General features: G+C 31.4%; 3 protein-coding genes across 3 annotated transcripts; all 3 read left to right on the forward strand.

Annotated features, from left to right (window-relative positions):
• Positions 1-2612, forward strand: LOC137820497 (NAD(P)H-dependent 6'-deoxychalcone synthase). The gene is made up of 4 exons (XM_068624619.2): positions 1-371; positions 571-814; positions 895-1074; positions 2185-2612. Exons 1-4 carry the CDS (start codon positions 52-54, stop codon positions 2386-2388), a joined length of 948 nt encoding a protein of 315 aa, XP_068480720.1. The 5' UTR covers positions 1-51; the 3' UTR covers positions 2389-2612.
• A 3645-nt stretch (positions 2613-6257) lies between these two features.
• Positions 6258-6991, forward strand: LOC137820498 (large ribosomal subunit protein eL39). Its single transcript, XM_068624620.2, has 3 exons — positions 6258-6380; positions 6461-6564; positions 6656-6991. Exons 1-3 carry the CDS (start codon positions 6378-6380, stop codon positions 6702-6704), a joined length of 156 nt encoding a protein of 51 aa, XP_068480721.1. The 5' UTR covers positions 6258-6377; the 3' UTR covers positions 6705-6991.
• Positions 6992-11418: 4427 nt separating this feature from the next.
• LOC137822612 (ATPase 8, plasma membrane-type) lies at positions 11419-16039 on the forward strand. Its single transcript, XM_068627522.1, has 12 exons — positions 11419-11688; positions 11794-12012; positions 12243-12380; positions 12464-12778; positions 12914-13240; positions 13467-13586; positions 13678-13800; positions 13898-14002; positions 14293-14602; positions 14820-15334; positions 15431-15604; positions 15695-16039. Exons 1-12 carry the CDS (start codon positions 11638-11640, stop codon positions 15863-15865), a joined length of 2568 nt encoding a protein of 855 aa, XP_068483623.1. The 5' UTR covers positions 11419-11637; the 3' UTR covers positions 15866-16039.
• Positions 16040-18033: the final 1994 nt, after the last annotated feature.

The following is an 18033-nucleotide window of genomic DNA, read 5'->3' on the forward strand; positions in this document are numbered from 1 at the left end:
ATGCAATTGATCTAAACACATTTTGACGAATTGCATTGTGATACAAAGAACATGTCTGCATCAAAAATCCCTGATGTGGTTCTCCAATCCTCTTCCAGCCATCACAAAATGCCTGTGATAGGATTTGGCACTGCTTCAACATCTTCCACCAATGACACCAAAGAGGCAGTGTTAGAAGCTATCAAAGTAGGTTACAGACACTTTGATACTGCTTCAATATATGGCTCTGAGGAACCCCTTGGAGAAGCCATAGCTGAAGCACTTCAACTTGGCCTCATAGCCTCCAGAGATGAACTCTTCATCACTTCCAAACTCTGGTGCACTCATAACTTTCCTCATCTTGTTCTTCCTGCTATCCACAAAACACTTCAGTAAGTGCACATCAATTACACGTGAACATGCATTTGGATGGATCTTACCTTTTGTTTAATGATTAAGTCTAATAATTTTGGAAATCTAACAGATTTTAACAAATAGTTATGTATTAAAAAGAGTGTTTGAAAAATGTATTATTACATCTCTTTCACACACTGAAGCAACTTTCCTGTGTGGAGCACAAAACTAATGCAGGTCTCTGAATTTGGAATATCTGGATCTTTATTTGATTCACTGGCCCATTTCAGTGAAACCTGGAATTTGGGAATTTCCTTATTCTGAAGAAGCCCTAACATCATTTGACTTAAAGGGTGTGTGGAAAGCAATGGAAGAATGTAAAAATCTAGGCCTTACAAAATGCATTGGGGTCAGCAATTTCAGTTGTAATAAACTTGAAAAGCTGCTATCTTTTGCTACTATTCCTCCTTCTGTGAATCAAGTAAGCCATAAGTTATATCAGATATGTTTCTATTTTTCAAATGATGACCCCACTTTTGGTTACTTTCTACCATCAAACAGGTTGAGATGAATCCTACTTGGCAACAAAAAAAGCTGCTACAATATTGCCAAGCAAAAGGAATAATCATAACTGCATACTCTCCTTTGGGGGCACCAGGAGCCATGTGGGGCTCCAATAATGTTCTGGATAATGAATTGCTCAAGGAAATTGCAAAAACTCATGGCAAATCTTTTGCTCAGGTAACCCTTTCATACTTCAGCTTCATTTTTCAACCAACTATACAAGTTCAATCATAAAGACTATATAATTCATATTTGGATGAAACAAATGAAAAATAATAAACCAATAATGTTGATGCAATTAAGTGATTTGGTTTCACTTGAGGGATATTTATATGGCTCCAAATCAAACATTTTTCTTGGTAACATTTTGAAAGTGAAAATTTGCTGTAGATTACAAAGGATTGAATACGTATTCATAAAATATTTATAATTTTATAATAGTTGTGTATAGAATAAACACTAATTACCTACTAATAAGTAAAATATTTATGTATGTTTTTCGTTTCTCAAATTGTTTTTTTTTTTATAGTATAAACTTTAGACTTTTTGATTTGCGGTTAGAAAACTATTAAAACACTACAATAAAATCATAAAATAGACATCAATTTTTAGAGACTAAAATAAGTAGTTACAATACTAACTAAATTAGAGACCATTTTAGAAACTACAAAAAAAAAATTTGGTTTCTAAATTAGTTTCTAAATTGATATCTAATTAGCAACCAAGATTTTTGCTACCAAATTTAGAAACTAAATAATTGGTAGTTAAAACTTTGGTTGCTAATTAGATACCAATTTAGAAACTATTTAACAATAATATAAACTAATTTAGAAACTTTTTTTTTTCAGTTTATAAAATGATCTCTAATTTAGTTACTATTGCAACTAATTATTTTGATCTCTAAAAATTAATTTCTATTTCATGGTTTTCTTGTAGTGAAATGACTTCTTACCGTATTTTGATTTGTTGTAATAAATTTTCAACATGAATTGTATTATAATATTATAATATTTATATCGATGATAAATTACTATTAAATATTTTAACATTCTATTTTGTACTGAAAATTATTTTATTAAAAAAAAACTGACAATAATTTATTTCAATAATTTTTTTTATAAATATTGAGAAGATATAAAATTTAGATGCATGAATAAAAAATATATTTATCCTTAAATAATATAGATATTAATACTATGTCTCTCTCCTAATAAGTATATGCACTTATCATGATCAATGTTTGTATGCGTGGTTATCTAACTCTAATGTGGTCCTCTATGATGATAGGTATCTATAAGATGGTTGTATGAGTTGGGAGTTACTGTTGCAGTGAAGAGCTATAATAAGGAAAGAATGAAGCAAAATATTGAAATATTTGATTGGTCACTGTTTAAAGATGACTATGAAAAGATTGCACAGGTCCAACAGCATCAGATGTGCAAGAATGGACCAACAAAATTCATTGCTGACCTTTGGGATGGAGAAAATTAATATCACACTATGAATGTTACTAATTTATAACACTATGCTGCAAAAGCTTTCTCTTTTCTGAAAAACTTTACTTTGGATATCATAAATTTTAGGTCTAATAAAAATTCTATGAAGAGAAGGTCTAATAAAATATATATGAATTTTATAGGCACTGTAACAAATCTTTCTGTACGAATACCTCTTTGTGTAGAGGTGATAATCAATGAGAATATTTTCTTCCTTATCTTTTGTTCTTGGTTCATAGCTGTTAGTGATGTTTAAAATTATAAATTTTACCGTTAAAAATCATATATATATATATATATATATATATATATATATAACATCATGTGACAAATATATTCTAAATACTGGTATATTTGCTAGAAAAAAATTACTAGCAACTTATATATTCTTATTTTCATTTAGTATTTTTTTGAAATTTAAAATTGTAACAGAATGTATTTTTTTATCATCATTTTATAATACTTTGATAATTAACATCTCGAAATATGACATATTTTATTATTACAAAAAAAAATTATTTTATCAAAATTTTCAAAATTCAAAACATACTTTATAATAATATTTAAAACTATTTTATAATAATATTTAAAACTATTTTATAAAATTTTAATAATAATTCTAATAACATATTAAGCTTGGTGGTAAGAAATGAAGCACACATTTTACAAGCATCTACATTTTCATGACATTGGAAGCTATCGAAAAAAATAATAATAATAAAATTTGTGTAACTTGCATCTTCTGTTTGTTCTCGTTCTTTTTCATAGCTTCGTCTCTTCTTTCAACTGTTTCTGTTAGGAAGATGGACATATAAAACTGTTGACCGGCTTCGTCTTCCTCATGCTTGTTGGGAAGTCATCTTGCACTTCAGCTCGCTCTTTTCGTCTTCATACTACTTCTTCAAATCTCGATTGTTCTATCCTAAGTGAATGTCGAATGAAGTGTTAATGAACTAGATATGTCGGTCGGTCCGCATGAACATGCTGGATTCGATTAGCTCAGTCATAAAGACATGATAGTGATTGTTCGGTCTATACCAATACAATTTTACATTTACTTTTTGTACCAATGATGGTGTTGTCGATTGATTCACCCCTTTTCACAAATAATTTACTCAACAATTGTGTGAAAATGACCTCAAATATCAACAGCACCGTTATTGTCACCTCTGACTTGACCTCTAATAATAGCGTATCTCACTACCATTTCTACCTTTTTCTATTTAGAAAGATAAAACATAGTTAATGTTTAGATTTAGGAGTCTAAGAATAACAAGTGAAAAAGAAAGAGAAGGACAAAGGGGAAGTCACATTTTTTACAGACTATTTTCCTCTCGATTGTGTCGTAAATACATAGGTGCATGCATCTATTATGCAAACTCTAATTAAGATAATTAATTTTGAATTATAACAATTCAAAAAATCATTAAAGTTGAAATTACAAAATTAAATATTCATTACACCAATTTAAAGATTGTAACATATTTTTATATTATTAGAAACTATATTGCATTACATAATTATACATGCATAGTAAATAGGTCATTAGGTCATGTAGCACTCAATACAGTAGAAAAATATATTGTATTTCATTGCTGATTTAAACTGATCTTAAAATTTTTAATCACTCTACTTAAATTGATACTAGTAATTTTGTTTCCTTGTAAAATGAATATTAAGAAAATGAACTAAAACGATATGAAAATATAAAATTATATTCAAAATTTAATTATTCTTTAAATCCATGTGTTTTAAAGAAATGCTATCGGCAAAAAAAAATTAAATATTATTTTTACACTTTTATAAATTAATTACTTTATTTAATCAATTTTAAATCTTAACTAATATCCAATTATATTAAAATCCTCCTCCTTTAATTAAAATTAATGTTAAAATAACTCCATTTACGGTTAATGTTATATTTTAAAAATAGAAATATATAAGTCAAATATGTTTATACATAAAATCTTTTTAAAACTTGTTTGAATTTCAAAATAATTTTCCAATTCAGAATTAATTTTCTAATATATTAATTTAAACCATGAGACTTATTATTTTCAGAGAAGAAAATTGTTGTCCTCCATTTTGAGGTTGAAGGTATGTAGAGTAAATGATGGTCCATAAAATTTTCCATGGTGAACAACAAAAGATGACGAGGAGGTAGACATGATTAAAAAAAATTAATATATATATATATATATATATATATATATATATATATATATATAAAAGCACCTAACAAATGTAGACATATATATACAAAACATATTGAATATATCTAGTTTGACATGAATTATTTCCATCATTATTATTGATGTAATAGATAATCTCAATATTTTGTTATTCAAATTATTTTAACATGTCAAGAAGAGAGCATGAGCATCGTTCCTAGCAATGACTTGAAAGGTCTGGTTGCGAAAGACGAGACAAATAATAAGTTATCATTGCAAATCCAAGTTATGAAGACTCAATCTTCCGTAATAGTCGTTTCTCAAAAAGAACCTCTTCTTGCCTCAAGCAAGAAAGATTGCGTCAGAAATTATAGACTCAAAATTCTATTGACGAATTTGGAGAAGCTTTGATGCAACATTTGTGATGAGAAGAATAGGTGATTCGTGAATAATGTAATTGGAGTGAAAAAGCACAAGTTGTTTTTCTCCTCATTCAAATCTCTATTTAGATCGCCCACACAAGACATACGAAGATGGTGACGTAGGTCACCGTCACAGATTGAGTCAGCAGTGAAGAAACCGCTGCTGCCATTTATTCATATTTTTTTTCAAAGAAAGAATAAGAAACCAAAAGATAAGAATGAATAACAATTATGATTTTTAAGAGAGATATGGGTAAAAAACTACTTCACATTCTACAAAACATTTAATAAATTGCTCCACATTCAAAATTTACTATTGGTAATTGTTTTTTACAAAATGATAGAATATTAGTTTAAAAAATAAAAAAAGTTTTCAATTAATTATAAGAACAATTAATTATTTATTAAATGCTTAAAAAGTAATAAAATGATTGAAATGTCCAAAAGATAAAATAATATAATAAATATTAATATAAAGGTAAAATTGATAAACACAAAAAGAATCAATTAAGAAAAAATAAATTTTATATATAAGTATAGATAAAAATAATAAAAATTACTTGTTGATTTACTTTTATTTCAATATTATTTTATACAAACTACAAAATTTTAAATTTCTTGATAAACAATTACAAGTAAGACGGTAGATAAAATAATCATTACAACATCTGGTTAACGAAAAAATAAAATCATTAAAATTAATTAAAAATATAAAAATTTGAGTTCTTAAGAAATTAATAAATAATATAATAAGAACATAATTGAAAATTTATTAATAACTTAAAACTTAATTATTAATATAAATTTGACAAGGTGGTGTGTGAATCAAAGTCAAATGGAGTAATTAACTATGCTTCTTGAAAAAAGAAAAGGGATTTGTAGAAGTTTTAAAATGCTTTTCCATACAGTATTTTAGAAAATTTTACATTTTACACAATATATTTTACAATATTTTGAAAACTTTATTATATGATAAAACAATTATTATGGGATGTCAAGAACTATTAATTTGGACTAGTGAAAAATAAATTCTGAATTATATTTTTTGAAGATTATTTAATCAGATTTTTAAAAAAAATTATATTTCAGATTTATTTTTTAAAAGGTTTAATCTAAAATTTATTTTCATTATTAGGAGATACACAAAGAAAATATGAAAATAACTAATGGAGGGAGGTGTATTTATAAAACATGAAAATATACGAAGCAATTGACTTTTTAATAGCGGGCTTATTAGAGCCCGTATTGATGGGCTGCGAGCAACAAAATCACAGAACCCGATCCAATAATAAAAATACTTGGTGTTTTAGTTGCTTCAACTACCAGGGTTTGGTTCAGAAGCAGTGGAACCTGCTTTTGCGGTGCAGCGTGTTCGACAATCGGCAGCGAAAATGGTTAGAAAAATGTCATTCGTTTACTTTTTATGCTAATCGGAACCAGTCTACATTCTGAAACGTGCCGTTTTTTTTTGCAGCCTTCCCACAAAACTTTCAGGATCAAGAAGAAGCTAGCGAAGAAGATGAGGCAGAACAGACCCATCCCTTACTGGATCCGCATGAGGACCGATAACACCATCAGGTTCCAGACAACCTCAATCATTAACTTGTTCTAGAAATTTCTAGAAGTTTTTTTACTTTCTCTCACTGTTTTTGTGATTGTGTCTGGTCAGGTACAACGCTAAGCGCAGGCACTGGCGCCGCACTAAACTTGGATTTTAAGGTCGATGCGAACCCGCCATTCGAGATTTGTATTTTTTTTTTCTAGAATGTTACAAGGATGTGGAAATGATGTAGCTTTGGTCAAGTGGTTACAGAGGGATCATTGTAGAGTGTTTCCACAATCCTAGTTTTGTTTTTTTGTACCTTTTTGCTTTTAATGTTAAACTTTTGTTATTTTTATTGCTTTAGATTTTTATTTTCTCTTACTTTCATATTTTGAAACTTAATTTTGTGGAATTCTTGAATGGTGCTTAATGGAACTTGTATGTTGGAGATTTAACTATCAATAATTTTCGCCCAAGAAATAGACAGATTATAAGTGTATTCACTGTAAATTGAATTTGCATATTAATGGTATGTTTGGGATTTTTTTGAAGGTACTGTATGATTGCTACAAAGATTTGTCTGCAGGTTGTTTTGCATAATATCTATATTGATTGTTTTGCAACTAAAAAGTGGTAAATTGAGTGAGGTTGTTTGTTTTATATTAGAGTTGTCATGAGCAAGGGAAGGTCCCTTAAATGACTTTGAAATCTTCTACTCTGCTCCCTGATTTTTTATATCTTTATAATAGATGTAAGCTTTGTGCCAATAAACCTTTAGATAGATACTTGCCAGTTGAACAAAGAATGAAAAAATGTGCAGAAGTTTATTTAAAGAGTTGGACATGTTCCTTGCCATGCTTAAGAAACATTTTTTCATGTAAAAGTGTTTTAAGATTCTTATATGTCCATATTGGGTTTTCATGGGAAAGACTCATCTCCATAGAAGAAAAATGACTAGGAAATTTTCTTAGGTAATGTGCTCAGATTTTGTATTTTGTATTATTTTAAACTTCCATAATAGATATATATTCTTTGTATAAAGAATGAAAAAAAAAAACTTTGGATTGCTACTTGCAGATGAAGAAAGAATGAAAATTTAAGTGAATTTAAAAAGTTTGTGCTTAAATTTTTTAGACTATTTATATTGCAAAAATCAAATTTATTGAAAAGCCCAGGTCTCATTTGGTGAAATGGGATATTTTTATTCCTGTTGCATAATTGAGCCATTTAATTAATAAATGGCCAAGATTATGTAAATTAGAAGGCATACTGAGGCTTGTGCGATTGATTATTATATTAGGTGTATAATTAAACTTATATATAGTTGATAAGTTCATACCCACAGATTCTGAGTGCAGTGTAGCAAAATTAAATTTAGGTTTTTTCCTTGATAGATCAATAAATAACTAAAATAAAATAAGAAACCATGTGAATATAAGTTATACTTCCTCTGTAAAACAAGAAAGATTATTAAACATATTTTTTAATAAGAATTATAGAGGTACCTAATAATGTATTTAAATTATGGAGAGTCTACAACTACACACATATCAATATATTACATGACAATGAATTATCATGAATCAAATGAAGATATTATCTACCTATAACTATGATGTAGAGGAAGAACATATAAATACAATATCGATAATATGTCCAGGGGGATCACGTGTCATTTGGCTTCTAACTTTGGCGTACGCTTGATATATGTATTTTGCATAGTGTATCTTAGTTTAATTATCAAATATGGTGTAGAAAATCCAATTATTTCATTTAATACAAGAAAGAGTAAATTGTACTCCTTGCAAATATTGTTATGATATAATTTAAACGTACTCAGTAAAATGTTTGTAAAAATGAGCTTGTTGAGTGTATCAACAATAGTAAAGGCTAAAACTGAGAAGGATATCAAGAATGAGTAATAATTTTTAGTCACTTGGTAGTACTTGATTTTTTTGATAAAAAATATATTCTTAAGGCTCTAGTAAAAATTAAGTATGAATTGAAACAGATAATTCTTCATTACTTTGGATGAAAATCACCATAAAAATTTAAAACAAGTAACTCTGCTTGTTCTGATAATAAACTACTTGTTTTAAAATAAATAAGCTCTTGTAAGATTCCTTTGAAATAATAAATAAATAATAAACTATTGTAATGTGGATCAAGTCACAATCGGAATATGACGCTTATACAGTTAAGTTTTGAAGTAGAAATAGTCGCACTCTCACTATTATATATAACTTTTGATCTAGTATTAAAGTACTCGATCAAACAATTGATATTAGAGGTAAAATCATGAATTCAATTTATAGGAAGACAATTGTTGAGTAGGTGATTGTTACATGTAAGATCAATTGTCATGTGTTGAAGGTCAAGTAGGTCAAGTCACAATCTAATCATGTGCTTGAAATGCTAGTTCTTAAATAGAAACAATTACACAATTATAATAACTTTTAATCTATTGACAAACGTTGGATCCAATGAAAACAACTAAAAACAAAGACTCCTATACTTCAAATATTAATAATTTTTTCATCAAAACCAAATGATCTACAAAGGTCTAATTTTTTTAATAAAAATATAAAGTTAAAGAAAAACAACTAATTAACCCTATGCAATGAAATTTATATAATATATCATTTCATAGAACGAAGTCTCTCTTAGCATATCATGATCATTATGTTGACTAAAGAGACCCTCCCACAAGGCTACAACAACAATTCATTACTCATTGACGTACCAATAGCTTTTCTTGCTGATTAGTTATATCTAGATGATTTTTACCTCCATGTTTTCTTTCCGCGTATGTAAGCTATTTGGGGGCATGTTATAGCCATCAACCCAAAATGTAAAAAAAATGCTTTGGAAAATTATAAGGACAAATTTATAAACACAAATCAATAAGTTATCATAGATAATCATTAAATCATAGAATGTAAGGATAGTGTTCCTGCTAGGGAGATAAGACCTAGAGAACTATTGAAGTCTTCTTCTCCTTCCTTTGGTCGGTCAAGTTACTGGGTGATGAGCTAGGATTTTCCTCGACCTCATGCTTCTCCTTCGGCACTCGGTCTCGGGTGAACACCGGATGGTGGGGTACCAGCGTAGGCACTCCGACGCTCAAGTCATTAAAGCGGGTGGTCAGCTCTCAGGTAGGTGAACAATAATAAATGACATACCTTACTCATCGGGATGCGTGCTATTTATATTATTCTAATAGGCCTACCTTGTTGGGCCCGTTTATCGAAGTGGATACCGCTTAAGGTTGTATTACCTAATTCTTAATGATGGATTAACTTCACTGATCTTGGTTTGAGCGTTAACGGTAATAGGGGTCGGCCATCGGCCAAATTCCCATGGTCTCGGTCGTCTCGGCCAAGTCTTCTAAGGTCTCGGCCAAGTGGGTCATCGACCTCGTCATCTTGGCCAAATCTCTCTAGTCTCCGCCAGGTTCCCCTGATCTTGGTCAGGTAGACTCAACCTCAGGAAATCAGGTGGGTCTCGGCCTCGTCCATACCGATAGATATAGGTTCTCTTGTTTTCACCCATTTCCATGTTGGTGGGTTACTAAACCAATACAAGTTAATTGATTAAAATATTGATTTATCAAAACTTAAGTTATGTTGGATTGGCGAGTTTGTCCACCGAAACCTAACACCTCTACCTTAATGACCTAAAAAAACATGTTGGTAACATGATCAGGACATTAAAAGTTATGAAATTGATGGAAACAAGTTAATAACAAATTTAATTAAAAGAAATTTCATAAGTAGAAATTTGTGAAACTTTTATTTAAAAGAAGTTTGTTATTATTATTTGATATTTGCTATATCGATTTTAAAATTTATATCACTTAATATGAAATTATAATATGATCCTAATTTATTTTACATTGTTCCATACGATTCTAAATTTTATTCCAAAAATGAATGATGATATGGTAATTGTTATTGTTGGCTTGAGTTTTAATAGAAAACTCATTCTTACATCATCTAGTTTTTTTTTTTCAGGAAGCAAACATGACTTCCTAAGACCTTATGGTTACATTAAATGAAGTAGGACATGATGTAACTAGATACTATGGGTTTAGGGAGTTGTAATACTTTTATTATAAAAATTAAATACAGTTTGTATTTTTATACAAATATTTTACAGGATATTTAAAAAAAAAAAATTTTATTAGGCACTTTAATATTAAAAAAATACTTATTTTATAATAATATTTTAAAATAAAATATTATATTATTATAAAATAATAATTTTTGTAGGTGTATGAACACTATAAGAAAATCATGAAATAGAAACCAAGGTTGCTAATTAGATACCAATTTAAAAACTATTTAACAATAATAGAAACTAATTTAGAAACTTTTTTTTTGTTTAATTTCTAAAATGGTCTCTAATTTAATTATTATTGTAATTAATTTTTAGTTTTTAAAAATTCGTTTTTATTATGGAAAAGTATCTGGTGTGATTTCCTTAAATAATTTTTAATATATATTCGTGATTCCCACAAAATCTATCATCTTTACAAATAATAAGGCAATAGAGTAAATATGAATGAACGTGCATGAAACAAAGATTTTTGTTAAAGGTCAGTTACGTATTAAAATTGTAGATATTTTTTCAAAATTATGGGCAAAACAGAGATGGTGGAGTTTGTTTGTAGAAGGTGATGAAATCCATGTCGTAATTTTAAAGAGGCAAAGAATAGCGAGAATATTGGTAAGCCACAAGACAAGAAGCAAGGAAGCCATTAGAAAAAAAGTCCGAATAAGACGAGCATGAAAGTGGTCAACGATTGTAGCATTACACGGGCAATCACAGGTACCCTTCTATTGTGTCTTCAACATTATACTATAAAATGAAAGGGAAACCTTGGCAATGGTTGCTGTCTCACTTTGGGGTAGCTTATATATATACATATATAAAGCATCTCTCTTTTCCACTGTCTGGCTTCTTCGTTCACAGTTTCTTTCTACCTGCCTATGGCTAGCTAGACAGGGGACTGAGAGCGGCTAAAGAAGACAGATAAATAAAACAAAAAAAATAAATAAATAAGGAAGAAGGAAACCAATTTTTTTTAAGGGTTTCTTTCTTTCATCATGGCCTCTGACATCTCGTTTGAGGACCTCAAGAAGGAGAATATTGATCTTGTGAGTATAATAACTACGATAGCTAACATATCACAGTTTGTTTTACTCATTTTACAGTTTGTATTGATTGCTCTTTCTTTTCCATGTCACGTTGTTACACTCTAGGCAAAGATTCCTGTTGAAGAGGTCTTTGAGAAGCTAAAATGTAGCAGACAGGGTCTAACATCCTCAGAAGGAGAGAAGAGGCTCCAGATTTTTGGCTACAACAAATTAGAAGAGAAAAATGAGTCCAAGCTCTTAAAGTTCTTGGGTTTCATGTGGAATCCTCTATCATGGGTTATGGAGTGTGCAGCTATCATGGCCATTGTATTGGCCAATGGAGGGGTAATTATAATTCTCTACAGTTTATAGTCTTCTCTGGTCAATTTGGAAAATGGAAACAATGCATTCATGTTGGTTACTCTACTTGGAACATCAGTAATTTTATGTTAGTTTTATATTACTATGTAGATTATATGATAGTCATGTCTCTTAATATGTTTTTTTGTATACATGTGCTACCTTTGTTATGTCTGTGCTTTCTAGTCTCCAACAAAAGCTGTTATATGCGACAGGGCAAGCCACCGGATTGGCACGATTTCACTGGTATTGTAGTGTTGCTTATCGTCAACTCAACCATCAGTTTCATTGAGGAAAACAATGCAGGCAATGCTGCAGCTGCTTTGATGGCTGGTCTTGCACCCAAAACCAAGGTAACAGTACATTTGTTCAGTCACTTCAAATTTCCATGTTGATTGGGTTGGCTAACAAGAACAAATTTGGCAACGTTGTGTAGGTGTTGAGGGATGGAAAATGGGGAGAAGAAGAGGCATCAATTTTGGTACCTGGAGATGTGGTTAGCATCAAGTTAGGAGATATTGTCCCTGCTGATGCCCGTCTCTTGGAAGGAGATCCTCTGAAAATTGACCAAGCTGCTCTCACTGGTGAATCCTTGCCAGTCACAAGGTACCCTGGTGATGAAGTTTTCTCTGGCTCAACCTGCAAACAAGGTGAAATTGAGGCTGTTGTCTTTGCCACTGGTCTTAACACCTTTTTTGGCAAGGCTGCTCATCTTGTAGACAGCACCAACAATGTTGGTCACTTTCAACAGGTATCATATCATGCATACATATATTTAAGCTTTAGATCACTTACTTGAGACTTAAGATCTAATGAATGAGTTCTTATTTGAGCATGATCCAAATTTGGACTAATTTTTGGGATTTTCTTGTATTGCTTCAATTAGGTGTTGACATCTATTGGTAACTTTTGTATCTGCTCAATTGCTGTGGGCATTGTGATAGAGATCATTGTCATGTACCCCATCCAGCATAGGTCTTATAGAGATGGCATTGACAACCTATTGGTGCTTCTCATTGGTGGTATCCCAATTGCCATGCCTACTGTCTTGTCTGTGACCATGGCTATTGGGTCTCACCGTTTGTCCCAACAAGGAGCCATCACCAAGAGAATGACAGCCATTGAAGAAATGGCAGGGATGGATGTTCTCTGCAGTGACAAAACTGGAACTCTCACCCTTAATAAGCTTAGTGTGGACAAGAACTTGATTGAGGTTAGTGACTCAAGTAGATGGTTTTATATGCCCAAAATATTACCATTCATTGACAAGTCTTGTTTTCAAATTTTCTAAGATGCATACTTTTTTTTATTCCTGAGCTCAATGGTTTAAGACCAGAGGATATGTTTAATGATTCTAAATAATGCAATAACAATATTAATATTCCATTAGGATTAGATTACAACATTGATTCTAATAATGGATTTGTTTTGTAATACAGGTGTTCTCCAGGGGCATGGACAAGGACACCCTTGTCTTATTTTCAGCCAGGGCTTCCAGGACTGAAAACCAGGATGCCATTGATGCATCAATTGTGGGAATGTTAAGTGACCCTAAGGAGGTACTATGATTCACACTCTTTTATGCTAACATGAAATAAAAGCAAACTAAGTGGCTTAACATTGTAATTGGATTCTGTTGTGATGTCTCAGGCAAGAGCAGAAATCACCGAGGTGCATTTCTTGCCTTTTAATCCTGTGGACAAGCGCACTGCTATTACCTTCATTGACAGCAACGGTGACTGGTACAGAAGCAGCAAAGGTGCTCCTGAGCAAGTAAGGTTCTGTATATAAGCACTACAATGTGAATTGCAGTAAAATATCTGTTCTTGAAATAAACAATGCTATCTGATTAACCATTTATGTGTATCAGATCATTGAACTTTGTGGCCTTAAAGGAGAGACCCTGAAAAAGGCACACAAGGTTATTGATGAATATGCTGACCGCGGTCTGCGTTCCTTGGGTGTTGCTCGCCAGGTCAGTAAAGGGTGTAAACATGAAAGGAGAAGTTATTATATAGTTTCCATCAATCTTGCACGTAACCAAATTTGATTAGCCTTTTTATGAGGATAAAATCTCAGTTAGTAATCGATCAAATTTGGTTTACAGTTTAGGATTTACTCCTATAAAATTTGGTTGGAATCACAGACACAAGATAATCCCAGACTATATGATAATTTCTCATGCAAAAGACCATGAATTCCTTCATTAATAGAAACAAATATGAGAAAATTCTAGTAATTGAAGTGCACTATATTTGTTGGCAGACTGTTTCAGAGAAGACCAAGGAGAGTGCTGGAGATCCATGGGAGTTTTTGGGTCTTCTACCTCTCTTTGATCCTCCAAGGCATGATAGTGCAGAGACCATTCGTCGTGCTCTTGAACTTGGAGTCAATGTTAAAATGATCACTGGTGACCAACTTGCCATTGGCAAAGAAACCGGTCGCAGACTTGGAATGGGCACCAACATGTACCCTTCATCCTCCCTCCTTTGTGATTCCACAGATGGAGCCCTTTCTTCAATCTCAGTTGATGAACTCATTGAGAAGGCTGACGGATTTGCTGGAGTCTTCCCTGGTAAGGAGTTATGTTTATTTATGCTAAGCATTCTACTCAGCCTATTTTTTTCTAACAGTTAAAGAAATTGGAGGCAAATGAAATCATAGATCATTATTCATAGAACTTTCAAATTAAAACACTGATTCTGCAACCACAATTTAAAGAACTCAATTACAATGTACATCTTTACATTCACATGAAATCATAACTAAGGTGCGGTTTTGTGCATGTGCAGAGCACAAGTATGAGATTGTGAAGAGGTTGCAGGATAGAAAGCACATATGTGGAATGACTGGAGATGGTGTGAACGATGCACCAGCACTGAAGAAGGCAGACATTGGCATTGCAGTGGATGATGCAACTGACGCTGCAAGGAGTGCCTCTGATATTGTTTTGACCCAGCCTGGACTGAGTGTGATTGTGAGTGCTGTGTTGACAAGCAGGGCCATTTTCCAGAGGATGAAGAACTACACAATCTATGCTGTTTCCATCACAGTCCGTATAGTGTTTGGCTTCTTGCTTGTTGCTTTAATATGGAAGTTCGACTTCTCTCCCTTCATGGTTCTCATCATTGCCATCTTGAACGATGGAACGATCATGACCATATCAAAAGACAGGGTGAAGCCATCTCCTTTGCCTGATTCATGGAAACTCAACGAAATCTTTGCCACTGGAGTGGTTCTTGGAGCATACATGGCCATCATGACCGCAGTCTTCTTTTACCTTATTCACGACACTGATTTTTTCTCTGTAAGTAACACCCCCGACTTCATTGAAACTACATAACACACAGAACAGAACCCATTACAGAATCAGCTGATGAAAGTGTGTTTTGTCATCTTTCAGAAAGTGTTTGGTGTGAGACCAATTGCAGAAAGTGAGGAGCAGCTTAACTCTGCTCTCTACCTTCAAGTGAGTATCATTAGTCAGGCACTGATCTTCGTGACCAGGTCAAGGGGCTGGTCATATTTTGAACGCCCTGGCACCATGCTCCTTGTTGCCTTCGTTTGTGCCCAGCTGGTAAGTTTCTTTCTACAATGCAAAACATTTTTGTCTGTTTGAATTTTGAATGATGAAATGGGTGTGGTTTTAACCTGCAAACTTAATTAGGTGGCCTCTGTGATTGCTGTGTATGCACATTGGGACTTTGCCAAAATCCATGGAGTTGGGTGGGAATGGGCTGGAGTAATATGGATCTACAGCATTATTACATACATCCCTCTTGACATCCTCAAATTTCTCATCCGCATTACAGGCATTGCTTCCCAAAACCAGGCTTAGAACAAGTATTCAATCATTACCTAATTCTCCAATTTTTTCATTTATACAATTTTTTCGGGGAAAAACCTGAAATGCACCAGGTTCTCCAGTTCAATAGTAACATGTCAACCTCATTTTATCCAGAACAAGATCTTAATGAAAGTTAATTTATATTTGACAAAAAATTCATCTGTCTCATACTTTTTATACTCTCTTACATCTATTTTTACCTTCTTTTCTTCTTATTTTTATATTCACTTTCTATCATAGATTACTACTTATCACTTTCTCTCTTTACCTTTTCTTCTTCCACCCAAACTTCACCTCCATACCTTTTTCTTTCTCCTCTTCACCAAACTCTATAATTTTCCTATTTAGTTTAAAGTTCATAAAAAAAATTATTATTTAGTTTGAAAACTTGATAAAAGGAATATTAAAACTTAGGGCATATTGTTTTTTTTATAATTTTGGTTAAATAGCCTTTTACTTATGATTTTTTCAGTTTAATTCCACTATTTTGAAGGCTCTCATTTTGGTATCATTTTAAAAAAATGGGTCGGTCAAACGACATTACTACATTAATACGTGAACATTCAATGTTCGTATTCGTCAATAACTTACCTTTGACTGAAAACTTATTATTTGTTGTTCATGTTTATTGATTTTTTTTTAAATGACACAAAATTAAAAATATTTAAAATAGTGAGATGAAATTGAAAAAGTTATAACCCTAAAAAATTACAATTAAACCAATAATTTTTCAACGAAAAGTATAATATTTCTATCGATTTTCAATTTTCAATTTTCTATTACTCATATTCTTTCTTACACATTCACTTTTTTTTTTCTTTCGCTATTATCATTCTCTAAAAACTAGTTTTTGAAAATTGTTTTATAGAGTAAACCTTGTTCTCTTTTTGCTCAACCATCAATCAATGTGTACGCATTCACAAACAAGAAGGATTACAGTATGGGCGAAAAGGAAGCCCAATGGGCCGTGGCCCAACTCACAGTGCACGATCTTCTAGCCCCTGGAATCCCGAGAACAAGAACCATAAGCAGAAATTGCTTACCAGGCCCAAAGATCTGCCGAGGCTACAAGGTCAAGTATCATAAACTTAACTTTAATAGAATGATTTCTTACTGCACCTCCATATCTTCTTCTGCCACCTCCATACACAACTTGAAAATATATTTTTATCCTTCTTGTGTCACTCCCATAGAGTAGTTTTCAGATTATGTAATCCGAAAACTCATTTGAAAAAAGACTTCCAGATTATGTAATCCGGAAAGTAATCATGCATCTGAAAAAAGGCTTCTGGATTACGTAATCCGGAAGCTAATTACAAATTTGAAAAATGAATTTTGAATTACATAATCTGGAATATTATAGAGGAGCATTTTTGGAATTCGAAAATTTATGGAGGTGCAGGAAAAGAAGGTATGAAGGTGCAGGAAGAAACAGTCTAGAATGATGCATTAACACCCAAAATAAAGTTACTATTGATAACCCAAAATATTAGTACTTTAATTATATATTTTATTTAAAACATTTACATGTATTATTATATTATTAAAATGGGTTGTCAAATGAATGTTTTTTTTTAAATGTAAAAAAAGTTTAATTTTTTCTAGTGTTAGTTAAAATGTGGTGGTGATGCTTGAGTAATGTTGATTTGATGTTATAAAATTTTGCAGATTGAGAGAGCTAGAGACCCTCAAGGAACACATTGGATCGGTTGACATTGAAAGGTCTTGAGATTGATACAATCCGGATGAAAAATTAGCCGATTCATATTTGTATAAAAAAACCAAACTTAGGATCTAGTGAAGGTTTGATGATATAGTTTAAAGAAAAGAAGAATGAATGAATGAATATACTTTCACTCTCTAGCTTACTTTGGCCTTTTTTTTCTCCCATAATTACTAATCCATGTATCAACTAAATTATATCACTACAAGAAAATCATATAAACCAATTTTTAGAGATCAAAATAATTAGTTGTAATAGTAACTAAATTAAAGAATATTTTAGAAACTAAAAAAATTTGGTTTCTAAATTAGTTTCTATTATTGTTAAATAGTTTCTAAATAGGTATCTAATTAGCAACCAAGGTTTTTGCTACCAAATTGTTCTCTAATTTAGTTACTATTACAACTAATTATTTTGATTTCTATAAATTGGTTTC

Source organism: Phaseolus vulgaris, chromosome 9 (genome assembly GCF_051622355.1).
Source record: "Phaseolus vulgaris cultivar YP4 chromosome 9, ASM5162235v1, whole genome shotgun sequence".
Taxonomy (NCBI): Eukaryota; Viridiplantae; Streptophyta; class Magnoliopsida; order Fabales; family Fabaceae; genus Phaseolus; species Phaseolus vulgaris.

What these genes read in the sequence shown, in the direction of transcription:
- LOC137820497 (XM_068624619.2), top strand. Translation starts at nt 52, where the DNA reads ATGTCTGCATCAAAAATCCCTGATGTGGTTCTCCAATCCTCTTCCAGC. An exon ending in GCTATCCACAAAACACTTCA is followed by an intron (nt 372 to 570) that starts GTAAGTGCACAT and finishes AAACTAATGCAG; the next exon opens with GTCTCTGAATTTGGAATATC. An exon ending in ATGGCAAATCTTTTGCTCAG is followed by an intron (nt 1,075 to 2,184) that starts GTAACCCTTTCA and finishes CTATGATGATAG; the next exon opens with GTATCTATAAGATGGTTGTA.
- LOC137820498 (XM_068624620.2), top strand. An exon ending in AGGACCGATAACACCATCAG is followed by an intron (nt 6,565 to 6,655) that starts GTTCCAGACAAC and finishes GTGTCTGGTCAG; the next exon opens with GTACAACGCTAAGCGCAGGC.
- LOC137822612 (XM_068627522.1), top strand. Translation starts at nt 11,638, where the DNA reads ATGGCCTCTGACATCTCGTTTGAGGACCTCAAGAAGGAGAATATTGAT. An exon ending in AGAAGGAGAATATTGATCTT is followed by an intron (nt 11,689 to 11,793) that starts GTGAGTATAATA and finishes GTTACACTCTAG; the next exon opens with GCAAAGATTCCTGTTGAAGA. An exon ending in CCTTGGGTGTTGCTCGCCAG is followed by an intron (nt 14,003 to 14,292) that starts GTCAGTAAAGGG and finishes ATTTGTTGGCAG; the next exon opens with ACTGTTTCAGAGAAGACCAA.